Source organism: Salvelinus fontinalis, chromosome 15 (assembly GCF_029448725.1).
Source record: "Salvelinus fontinalis isolate EN_2023a chromosome 15, ASM2944872v1, whole genome shotgun sequence".
Lineage (NCBI taxonomy): Eukaryota > Metazoa > Chordata > Actinopteri > Salmoniformes > Salmonidae > Salvelinus > Salvelinus fontinalis.
Genome location: NC_074679.1, coordinates 3,564,941 through 3,577,526, shown reverse-complemented (window position 1 = coordinate 3,577,526; position 12,586 = coordinate 3,564,941). Strand labels below are relative to the sequence as shown.

The following is a 12,586-nucleotide window of genomic DNA, read 5'->3' as shown; positions in this document are numbered from 1 at the left end:
TTTGATTTAACCTTTATTTAATTAGGCACGTCAGTTAATTAAGAACAAATTATTATTTACAATGACGGCCTACACCGGCCAAACCTCATTGGGGAACGTGCGTCAATACCATATGCCACACCTTCGCACTAGCCAATGAGATGTGTCCAATAGATGGGTTTGTTCCGAAGGAGTGTCTTGTGTTTCTGAAACGCACCCATGATCCCGCAATTTCGCAGGGGTGGAAATTTCCACCAACACAGCAAACTGCGGTTGACAAACATGTTGCTTGACCTCGATGTCTGCTTTCCGTAATTGTGCAAAACATATTAGATATCAGTCTGTACCCTATGTTTACATGCAGTGGAGTGTGACCTATTGGCCATATACCAATTTGATATTTGAATAAGCCTGTTTTTTTTTGGGGGGGGGGGGGGGCTAAGAAAGGCTTATTAAAATAGCAAATAGGTATATTTTTTATTATGGGCTATTCAGTAAAAGTCAACCATTGTTTTTATTTTGTGGAAATACAATAATTTAGATGAATTGTGTTGTTGTTATTGAAGAATATAATGTAACAGAACGTTGCCCGTGGGTACAGCTTCTCATCACCTAAATACAGTGGTTTGTGTCTGTTCTGTTGACCTGTTTTGGAGCAAAAACATACAAACCTAAACGGTGGTATGGGGCCAGGCTACCGTACTATAATAAACAGGGGTATTTTGGACCAGTATGTACCTCTGTCGCCCCCAAGTGTTGAAAAATTGTAAACGTTTATTTTTATTTTTTAAATGGCATATCCCATAATGCATTGCAAAAAATACAGGTCCTTGTTACAGGCATAACGTAGCTAGCAAGTTAGCTATTGACGACCGATCAAATATCGTTCATATAGTAATTTAGACTGACTTATATGAAAACAGATATAATACATTGATACAAGAGTACATTGTGTGCACGCCGCCTGTTTTCAGGTATGTTAACACTAAACTATTTTAGTAAAGGGCCATAACGGTAGCAAAGTTAGCTAGCTAGCTAACTTGCGTGGTAGCGGTGGTATCTACCAGCTAGCAGGAAATGTGAACTAGAAAACGCTTTTGTTGCATTGATTAGCTAACCAGCCAGTATATAGAATTTAACCTTCTTTGTGGAATGTTTAAATGCATGGCTATTATAGGTTGTGTTGTGTAACCAAATATCTACGATAGCAGTAACCTAAGCTAGCCGGTATAGCTAGCCTAGCTAGTTTATCCCCGCAGGCCAGAATCTATCCATGGGTACCCCCATGGTAGTCCCTAAACCTGTGCGTCTCTTCTTGTTCCCCCAGGTCAATCCACCTCCCAAGATGTCGTACCCCCCTCACCTGAACCGCCTCCCCCAGTTGCCCCCCGGGATTCGCCCTCCCCACTTCGCAGGGTTCCCCCAGGGAGTCCCAGCAGGTGGGATAAAGTCTAGTAGAGCTGGGCAATATGGACAAATATCCATATCGCGAAAAATTGCCTGAATTGATGCGATAACGATAAATAGAACGATACGTTTATAACATTCATGTGCACCACCGTTATTTTTTTAATTTTTATATTTCAAACAACTACTAGTTTGTTGGTTGTAGTCATCAATTGTCCCATTAACAATCACCCATATTAGCAAACATATTTCATTGATATCAGATCATTCTTCGTCCACTTTAAGGGATATTGATCTACGGAGTGAAGAGTTTGAAGGTGATAGATTATGATGTCTCTCGGTCTTCTCCCAGGTACGCCCATGATTCCAGTCCACATGGGGATAATGACCTCTGCACCTACGGTGAGCTTGAACTGTTATTATCACACACACAAAGTATAAGTTCATCACACTGGCTGGCAGACAACTCTTATTTCCTAATGTGTTTACTGTGTTTTATTGCAGGTCCTGGTTCCTACCACAGTGTCTATGGTCCAGACGCCTCCTGCTCAGAGGAAAGATCTGAACCCAGTCAGAACCAAGGAGATCCAGGAGGGGGGCAGTGGAGGTCCCACCACTACAGTGTTTGTAGGGAACATCTCAGAGAAGGCTTCTGACATGCTGGTCAGACAACTGCTAGCGGTAAGCAGACCTGGGATTGAAAACATGGGTTGGAATTTTATATAGAAATACTTTTGTCCAGCTGAACCAAATCACACAAACACACAGGGGTTAAAGTTCTCAGTCACTGTGACGGATTTCTGTCGTATGGATTCTGGAGAGGTCGTTTTTCAGATCAGTCGGGGGGTTTGGAGATCACATAGCCTAATACAGAAGCATGTCTGTTCTACAAAATATATTCCCAAATAAATATATTCCCTTTATTAAATATATTCCTTTTATTAAATATATTCCCTAATAAGTTCTCAAATATGACATTTTCTCTGTTACGCTGTGTGCACTGCACTGACATGCATGATTGTTGCTGACACTCTGATGGTCAGATGAAGTGAATTAAACAATCTGTAATGCTTACCACCACGGCGCTCGACACAGACAGCGGTGTCTAGCCTAATGTAGCCTGCTGGTAAAGTCATTCAAAGCCTCTACTTTATCACTCAGGATGTAACTTTCCAGTCTACTATTTTTGCAATGTAATGTTGTTTGGAACAAACTCAGACAAACCTATAGAATAGTTGACCTGTTTACTTTAGTCGGCTTGTTCAATGCCAGATAAATATTCCTATCGAGGCGCATTGAAGTTGCAAGAGCCAACCTTGTTCCTGGAGAGATACCTACTGTAGGTTTACATGTATCTAGTCCAGGGCTCTCCAACCCTGTTCCTGGAGAGATACCTACTGTAGGTTTACATCTATCTAGTCCAGGGCTCTCCAACCCTGTTCCTGGAGAGAGACTCTCCTGTAGGTTTACATCTATCTAGTCCAGGGCTCTCCAACCCTGTTCCTGGAGAGATACCTACTGTAGGTTTACATCTATCTAGTCCAGGGCTCTCAAACCCTGTTCCTGGAGAGATACCTACTGTAGGTTTACATCTATCTAGTCCAGGGCTCTCCAACCCTGTTCCTGGAGAGATACCTACTGTAGGTTTACATCTATCTAGTCCAGGGCTCTCCAACCTTGTTCCTGGAGAGATACCTACTGTAGGTTTACATCTATCTAGTCCAGGGCTCTCCAACCCTGTTCCTGGAGAGAGACCCTCCTGTAGGTTTACATCTATCTAGTCCAGGGCTCTCCAACCTTGTTCCTGGAGAGATACCTACTGTAGGTTTACATCTATCTAGTCCAGAGCTCTCCAACCCTGTTCCTGGAGAGAGACCCTCCTGTAGGTTTACATCTATCTAGTCCAGGGCTCTCCAACCCTGTTCCTGGAGAGATACCTACTGTAGGTTTACATCTATCTAGTCCAGGGCTCTCCAACCCTGTTCCTGGAGAGAGACCCTCCTGTAGGTTTACATGTATCTAGTCCAGGGCTCTCCAACCCTGTTCCTGGAGAGAGACTCTCCTGTAGGTTTACATCTATCTAGTCCAGGGCTCTCCAACCCTGTTCCTGGAGAGATACCTACTGTAGGTTTACATCTATCTAGTCCAGGGCTCTCCAACCCTGTTCCTGGAGAGATACCTCCTGTAGGTTTACATCTATCTAGTCCAGGGCTCTCCAACCCTGTTCCTGGAGAGAGACCCTCCTGTAGGTTTACATCTATCTAGTCCAGGGCTCTCCAACCCTGTTCCTGGAGAGATACCTACTGTAGGTTTACATCTATCTAGTCCAGGGCTCTCCAACCCTGTTCCTGGAGAGATACCTCCTGGAGGTTTACATCTATCTAGTCCGGGGCTCTCCAACCCTGTTCCTGGAGAGATACCTACTGTAGGTTTACATCTATCTAGTCCAGGGCTCTCCAACCCTGTTCCTGGAGAGATACCTACTGTAGGTTTACATCTATCTAGTCCAGGGCTCTCCAACCCTGTTCCTGGAGAGATACCTACTGTAGGTTTACATCTATCTAGTCCAGGGCTCTCCAACCCTGTTCCTGGAGAGATACCTACTGTAGGTTTACATCTATCTAGTCCAGGGCTCTCCAACCCTGTTCCTGGAGAGAGACCTACTGTAGGTTTACATCTATCTAGTCCAGGGCTCTCCAACCCTGTTCCTGGAGAGATACCTACTGTAGGTTTACATCTATCTAGTCCAGGGCTCTCCAACCCTGTTCCTGGAGAGATACCTACTGTAGGTTTACATCTATCTAGTCCAGGGCTCTCCAACCCTGTTCCTGGAGAGAGACCCTCCTGTAGGTTTACATGTATCTAGTCCAGGGCTCTCCAACCTTGTTCCTGGAGAGAGACCCTCCTGTAGGTTTACATCTATTTAGTCCAGAGCTCTCCAACCCTGTTCCTGGAGAGATACCTACTGTAGGTTTACATCTATCTAGTCCAGGGCTCTCCAACCCTGTTCCTGCAGAGATACCTACTGGAGGTTTACATCTATCTAGTCCAGGGCTCTCCAACCCTGTTCCTGGAGAGATACCTACTGTAGGTTTACATCTATCTAGTCCAGGGCTCTCCAACCCTGTTCCTGGAGAGATACCTACTGTAGGTTTACATGTATCTAGTCCAGGGCTCTCCAACCCTGTTCCTGGAGAGATACCCTCCTGTAGGTTTACATCTATCTAGTCCAGGGCTCTCCAACCCTGTTCCTGGAGAGATACCTACTGTAGGTTTACATGTATCTAGTCCAGGGCTCTCCAACCCTGTTCCTGGAGAGATACCTACTGTAGGTTTACATCTATCTAGTCCAGGGCTCTCCAACCCTGTTCCTGGAGAGAGACCCTCCTGTAGGTTTACATATATCTAGTCCAGGGCTCTCCAACCTTGTTCCTGGAGAGAGACCCTCCTGTAGGTTTACATATATCTAGTCCAGGGCTCTCCAACCCTGTTCCTGGAGAGATACCTACTGTAGGTTTACATCTATCTAGTCCAGGGCTCTCCAACCCTGTTCCTGGAGAGATACCTACTGTAGGTTTACATCTATCTAGTCCAGGGCTCCCCAACCCTGTTCCTGGAGAGATACCTACTGTAGGTTTACATGTATCTAGTCCAGGGCTCTCCAACCCTGTTCCTGGAGAGATACCTACTGTAGGTTTACATCTATCTAGTCCAGGGCTCTCCAACCCTGTTCCTGGAGAGATACCTACTGTAGGTTTACATCTATCTAGTCCAGGGCTCTCCTGAGATACAGTGCCTTAGACCGCTGCTCCACTTGGGAGACCCATATTCATGGTCCAATATTTTAATATATTTTTTACCAATATGTTATTGGGCTCATTTCTGGAGGTAAAAATGATAGTTTTGTTGATATCAGAATAATAAATAAAATAAAATCGTTGTGGAGTAGAGTATCCCCCCGTAGCGCTTCCCGTAAAGGGACTGGAATTGGTCATGATGGTCATGACTTTCTGACATGAAAGGGCAGGTTACCTTTGACCCCAGACAATCCATCTGAGATCAATACATGTTTCAGTCATATTACTGTAAAACCCTGCACACAATGTATCTTCAGGAAAATGACCCATTTCTAGTTTGTGTTCTGGTTCTTCTCACGGTTTTTCTTTTTCCTTTCTTCATCCTGTTCTTCGGGTTCTTTGGGTTGTAGTCTGTGTTAAAATGTAAAACACTTTGTGACAACTGTTTTTTGAATGTAAAAAGGGCTTATATGAACCAATGTGATTGAATGATGATCACTCTGACATTTTGGTGTTTAGTCTCAGATAAGGTCCCCTCTGTCCTTTCCTCCATCTTGTAGAAATGTGGCCTGGTCCTGAGCTGGAAGAGGGTCCAAGGGGCTTCTGGGAAACTGCAAGGTAAAAACAAAACAGGTACAATACTTCTACTCTACTTTCCCTCCTTTCCTTGTTATGTTGTTACAGCCACGTGACCGCCAAGTCTGTGTTGTTACCGCCATGTTACCGCCACGTTACCGCCACGTCTGTGTTGTCACCTCCACGTCTGTGTTGTCACCTCCACGTCTGCGTTGTCACCTCCACGTCTGCGTTGTCACCTCCACGTCTGCGTTGTCACCTCCACGTCTGCGTTGTCACCTCCACGTCTGCGTTGTCGTCTCCACGTCTGTGTTGTCGTCTCCACGTCTGTGTTGTCACCTCCACGTCTGTTGTCACCTCCACGTCTGTGTTGTCACGTCTGCGTTGTCACGTCTGCGTTGTCACCTCCACGTCTGCGTTGTCACGTCTGTGTTGTCACGTCTGTGTTGTCACGTCTGCGTTGTCACGTCTGCGTTGTCACCTCCACGTCTGCGTTGTCACCTCCACGTCTGCGTTGTCGCCTCCACGTCTGCGTTGTCGCCTCCACGTCTGTGTTGTCACCTCCACGTCTGTGTTGTCACCTCCACGTCTGTGTTGTCACGTCTGTGTTGTCGCCTCCACGTCTGTGTTGTCACCTCCACGTCTGCGTTGTCACCTCCACGTCTGCGTTGTCACCTCCACGTCTGCGTTGTCACCTCCACGTCTGCGTTGTCACCTCCACGTCTGCGTTGTCGTCTCCACGTCTGTGTTGTCACCTCCACGTCTGTTGTCACCTCCACGTCTGTGTTGTCACCTCCACGTCTGCGTTGTCACCTCCACGTCTGCGTTGTCACCTCCACGTCTGCGTTGTCACCTCCACGTCTGTCACCTCCACGTCTGTCACCTCCACGTCTGTCACCTCCACGTCTGTCGTCTCCACGTCTGTCGTCTCCACGTCTGTGTTGTCACCTCCACGTCTGTGTTGTCACCTCCACGTCTGTCACCTCCACGTCTGTGTTGTCACCTCCACGTCTGTCACCTCCACGTCTGTCATCTCCACGTCTGTGTTGTCACCTCCACGTCTGTCACCTCCACGTCTGTGTTGTCACCTCCACGTCTGTCACCTCCACGTCTGTGTTGTCACCTCCACGTCTGCCTAGTTACCTCCAAGTCTGTTTTGTCACCTCCACGTCTGTGTTGTCACCTCCACGTCTGTCATCTCCACGTCTGTGTTGTCACCTCCACGTCTGTGTTGTCACCGTCTGTGTTGTCACCGTCTGTGTTGTCGCCTCCACGTCTGTGTTGTCGCCTCCACGTCTGTGTTGTCGCCTCCACGTCTGTGTTGTCGCCTCCACGTCTGTGTTGTCACCTCCACGTCTGTGTTGTCACCTCCACGTCTGTGTTGTCACCTCCACGTCTGTGTTGTCACCTCCACGTCTGTGTAGTCACCTCCACGTCTGCCTAGTTACCTCCACGTCTGTGTAGTCACCTCCACGTCTGCCTAGTCACCTCCACGTCTGTGTTGTTACGTCTGCGTTGTCACCTCCACGTCTGCGTTGTCACCGCCACGTCTGTGTTGTCACCTCCACGTCTGTGTTGTCATCTCCACGTCTGTGTTGTCACCTCCACGTCTGCGTTATCACCTCCACGTCTGCGTTATCACCTCCACGTCTGTGTTGTCACCTCCACGTCTGTGTTGTCACCTCCACGTCTGCGTTGTCACGTCTGCGTAGTCGCCTCCACGTCTGCGTTGTCACCTCCACGTCTGCGTTGTCACCTCCACGTCTGCGTTGTCACCTCCACGTCTGCGTTGTCACCTCCACGTCTGCGTTGTCACCTCCACGTCTGCGTTGTCACCTCCACGTCTGCGTTGTCACCTCCACGTCTGCGTTGTCACCTCCACGTCTGCGTTGTCACCTCCACGTCTGTCACCTCCACGTCTGTCACCTCCACGTCTGTGTTATCTCCACGTCTGTCTTATCTCCACGTCTGTCACCTCCACGTCTGTCGTCTCCACGTCTGTCGTCTCCACGTCTGTCGTCTCCACGTCTGTGTTGTCACCTCCACGTCTGTGTTGTCACCTCCACGTCTGTCACCTCCACGTCTGTGTTGTCACCTCCACGTCTGTCACCTCCACGTCTGCGTTGTCACCTCCACGTCTGCGTTGTCAGCTCCACGTCTGCGTTGTCACCTCCACGTCTGCGTTGTCGCCTCCACGTCTGCGTTGTCGCCTCCACGTCTGTGTTGTCGCCTCCACGTCTGTGTTGTCGCCTCCACGTCTGTGTTGTCACCTCCACGTCTGTGTTGTCACCTCCACGTCTGTGTTGTCACCTCCACGTCTGCCTAGTTACCTCCAAGTCTGTTTTGTCACCTCCACGTCTGTGTTGTCACCTCCACGTCTGTCATCTCCACGTCTGTGTTGTCACCTCCACGTCTGTGTTGTCACCGTCTGTGTTGTCACCGTCTGTGTTGTCGCCTCCACGTCTGTGTTGTCGCCTCCACGTCTGTGTTGTCGCCTCCACGTCTGTGTTGTCGCCTCCACGTCTGTGTTGTCGCCTCCACGTCTGTGTTGTCGCCTCCACGTCTGTGTTGTCGCCTCCACGTCTGTGTTGTCGCCTCCACGTCTGTGTTGTCACCTCCACGTCTGTGTTGTCACCTCCACGTCTGCCTAGTTACCTCCAAGTCTGTTTTGTCACCTCCACGTCTGTGTTGTCACCTCCACGTCTGTCATCTCCACGTCTGTGTTGTCACCTCCACGTCTGTGTTGTCACCGTCTGTGTTGTCACCTCCACGTCTGTGTTGTCACCTCCACGTCTGTGTTGTCACCTCCACGTCTGTGTTGTCACCTCCACGTCTGTGTTGTCACCTCCACGTCTGTGTTGTCACCTCCACGTCTGTGTTGTCACCTCCACGTCTGTGTAGTCACCTCCACGTCTGCCTAGTTACCTCCACGTCTGTGTAGTCACCTCCACGTCTGCCTAGTCACCTCCACGTCTGTGTTGTTACGTCTGTGTTGTCACCTCCACGTCTGCGTTGTCACCTCCACGTCTGTGTTGTCACCTCCACGTCTGTGTTGTCATCTCCACGTCTGTGTTGTCACCTCCACGTCTGCGTTATCACCTCCACGTCTGTGTTGTCACCTCCACGTCTGTGTTGTCACCTCCACGTCTGCGTTGTCACCTCCACGTCTGCGTTGTCACCTCCACGTCTGCGTTGTCACCTCCACGTCTGCGTTGTCACCTCCACGTCTGCGTTGTCACCTCCACGTCTGCGTTGTCACCTCCACGTCTGCGTTGTCACCTCCACGTCTGCGTTGTCACCTCCACGTCTGTGTTGTCACCTCCACGTCTGCGTTGTCACCTCCACGTCTGCGTTGTCACCTCCACGTCTGCGTTGTCACCTCCACGTCTGTGTTGTCACCTCCACGTCTGCGTTGTCACCTCCACGTCTGTGTTGTCATCTCCACGTCTGTGTTGTCACCTCCACGTCTGTGTTGTCACCTCCACGTCTGTGTTGTCACCTCCACGTCTGTGTTGTCACCTCCACGTCTGTCACCTCCACGTCTGTCACCTCCACGTCTGTCACCTCCACGTCTGTCACCTCCACGTCTGTCACCTCCACGTCTGTCACCTCCACGTCTGTCATCTCCACGTCTGTCACCTCCACGTCTGTCACCTCCACGTCTGTCACCTCCACGTCTGTCACCTCCACGTCTGTCACCTCCACGTCTGTCACCTCCACGTCTGTCACCCCCACGTCTGTCACCCCCACGTCTGTCACCTCCACGTCTGCGTTGTCACCTCCACGTCTGCGTTGTCACCTCCACGTCTGCGTTGTCACCTCCACGTCTGCGTTGTCACCTCCACGTCTGCGTTGTCTCCTCCACGTCTGCGTTGTCACCTCCACGTCTGCGTTGTCACCTCCACGTCTGCGTTGTCACCTCCACGTCTGCGTTGTCACCTCCACGTCTGCGTTGTCACCTCCACGTCTGCGTTGTCACCTCCACGTCTGCGTTGTCACCTCCACGTCTGCGTTGTCACCTCCACGTCTGTGTTGTCACCTCCACGTCTGCCTAGTTACCTCCACGTCTGCCTAGTTACCTCCACGTCTGCCTAGTTACCTCCACGTCTGCCTAGTTACCTCCACGTCTGTGTTGTCACCTCCACGTCTGCCTAGTTACCTCCACGTCTGCCTAGTTACCTCCACGTCTGCCTAGTTACCTCCACGTCTGCGTTGTCACCTCCACGTCTGCCTAGTTACCTCCACGTCTGCCTAGTTACCTCCACGTCTGCCTAGTTACCTCCACGTCTGCCTAGTTACCTCCACGTCTGTGTTGTCACCTCCACGTCTGCCTAGTTACCTCCACGTCTGCGTTGTCACCTCCACGTCTGCGTTGTCACCTCCACGTCTGCGTTGTCACCTCCACGTCTGCGTTGTCACCTCCACGTCTGTGTTGTCACCTCCACGTCTGTGTTGTCACCTCCACGTCTGTGTTGTCACCTCCACGTCTGTGTTGTCACCTCCACGTCTGTGTTGTCACCTCCACGTCTGCCTAGTTACCTCCACGTCTGCCTAGTTACCTCCACGTCTGCCTAGTTACCTCCACGTCTGTGTTGTCACCTCCACGTCTGCCTAGTTACCTCCACGTCTGCCTAGTTACCTCCACGTCTGCCTAGTTACCTCCACGTCTGCCTAGTTACCTCCACGTCTGCCTAGTTACCTCCACGTCTGCCTAGTTACCTCCACGTCTGCCTAGTTACCTCCACGTCTGCCTAGTTACCTCCACGTCTGCGTTGTCACCTCCACGTCTGCCTAGTTACCTCCACGTCTGCGTTGTCACCTCCACGTCTGCGTTGTCACCTCCACGTCTGCGTTGTCACCTCCACGTCTGCGTTGTCACCTCCACGTCTGCGTTGTCACCTCCACGTCTGCGTTGTCACCTCCACGTCTGCGTTGTCACCTCCACGTCTGCGTTGTCACCTCCACGTCTGTGGTGTCACCTCCACGTCTGTTACCTCCACGTCTGCGTTGTCACCTCCACGTCTGCGTTGTCACCTCCACGTCTGCGTTGTCACCTCCACGTCTGCGTTGTCACCTCCACGTCTGCGTTGTCACCTCCACGTCTGCGTAGTCGCCTCCACGTCTGCGTTGTCGCCTCCACGTCTGCGTTGTCGCCTCCACGTCTGCGTAGTCGCCTCCACGTCTGCGTAGTCGCCTCCACGTCTGCGTTGTCACCTCCACGTCTGCGTTGTCACCTCCACGTCTGCGTTGTCACCTCCACGTCTGCGTTGTCACCTCCACGTCTGCGTTGTCACCTCCACGTCTGCGTTGTCACCTCCACGTCTGCGTTGTCACCTCCACGTCTGTGGTGTCACCTCCACGTCTGTTACCTCCACGTCTGTGTTGTCACCTCCACGTCTGCGTTGTCACCTCCACGTCTGTGTTGTCACCTCCACGTCTGTGTTGTCACCTCCACGTCTGTGTTGTCACCTCCACGTCTGTTACCTCCACGTCTGTGTTGTCACCTCCACGTCTGCGTTGTCACCTCCACGTCTGCCTAGTTACCTCCACGTCTGCGTTGTCACCTCCACGTCTGCGTTGTCACCTCCACGTCTGTGTTGTCACCTCCACGTCTGTGTAGTCACCTCCACGTCTGTGTAGTCACCTCCACGTCTGTGTTGTCACCTCCACGTCTGTGTTGTCACCTCCACGTCTGCCTAGTTACCGCCACGTCTGCCTAGTTACCGCCACGTCTGCTTAGTTACCGCCACGTCTGCCTAGTTACCTCCTAGCCTGCGTTGTCTCCGCCACATCTCTAGAATCTCATGGTTGACCAGCCTGTTTCCATAGTGAGGTGATGAGGCCAGCTTCATGTTAACTGTTTCCATAGTGAGGTGATGATGCCAGCTTCATGGTAACTGTTTCCATAGTGAGGTGATGAGGCCAGCTTCATGATAACTGTTTCCATAGTGAGGTGATGAGGCCAGCTTCATGTTAACTGTTTCCATAGTGAGGTGATGAGGCCAGCTTCATGTTAACTGTTTCCATAGTGAGGTGATGAGGCCAGCTTCATGTTAACTGTTTCCATAGTGAGGTGATGATGCCAGCTTCATGGTAACTGTTTCCATAGTGAGGTGATGAGGCCAGCTTCATGTTAACTGTTTCCATAGTGAGGTGATGAGGCCAGCTTCATGTTAACTGTTTCCATAGTGAGGTGATGAGGCCAGCTTCATGTTAACTGTTTCCATAGTGAGGTGATGAGGCCGGCTTCATGTTATATTAATGAGGTGGCTCTAGTTCTGTACAACAGATGGTTTGCTGCTTGGGTTTTTAGAGATAAATGCACATGTTTTGATCGCTGATGTAAATCACAGTTCATTTTATTCAAAATAAGATTTTAAACAGGACATAGTTTAGATGTGTCTTTCTCTGTCAGCTCGGTACTAACTCTTGTCCTGTCTTAGTCTGTCAGCTCGGTACTAACTCTTGTCCTGTCTTAGTCTGTCAGCTCGGTACTAACTCTTGTCCTGTCTTAGTCTGTCAGCTCGGTACTAACTCTTGTCCTGTCTTTCTCTGTCAGCTCGGTACTAACTCTTGTCCTGTCTTTCTCTGTCAGCTCGGTACTAACTCTTGTCCTGTCTTAGTCTGTCAGCTTGGTACTAACTCTTGTCCTCTCTTTCTCTGTCAGCTCGGTACTAACTCTTGTCCTGTCTTAGTCTGTCAGCTTGGTACTAACTCTTGTCCTGTCTTAGTGTGTCAGCTCGGTACTAACTCTTGTCCTGTCTTAGTCTGTCAGCTCGGTACTAACTCTTGTCCTGTCTTAGTCTGTCAGCTCGGTACTAACTCTT

The 12,586-nt window shown here is 50.3% G+C and overlaps 1 protein-coding gene across 2 annotated transcripts in view; it reads left to right on the top strand.

Annotated features, from left to right (window-relative positions):
- The first annotated feature begins 793 nt into the window (after positions 1-793).
- Positions 794-12,586, top strand: part of LOC129811275 (RNA-binding protein 25-like) — a 47,880-nt gene continuing 36,087 nt past the window's right edge. Inside the window, exons 1-5 of one of the 2 annotated variants that reach the window (XM_055862451.1) lie at positions 794-953; positions 1,307-1,418; positions 1,739-1,788; positions 1,891-2,067; positions 5,744-5,801. In XM_055862451.1, coding sequence (XP_055718426.1) covers positions 1,325-1,418; positions 1,739-1,788; positions 1,891-2,067; positions 5,744-5,801 — 379 coding nt within the window. In that variant the 5' untranslated portion in view covers positions 794-953; positions 1,307-1,324. Of the gene's footprint in view, positions 954-1,306; positions 1,419-1,738; positions 1,789-1,890; positions 2,068-5,743; positions 5,817-12,586 lie in introns of both variants that reach the window. The other variant, XM_055862450.1, reaches the window with a different exon arrangement.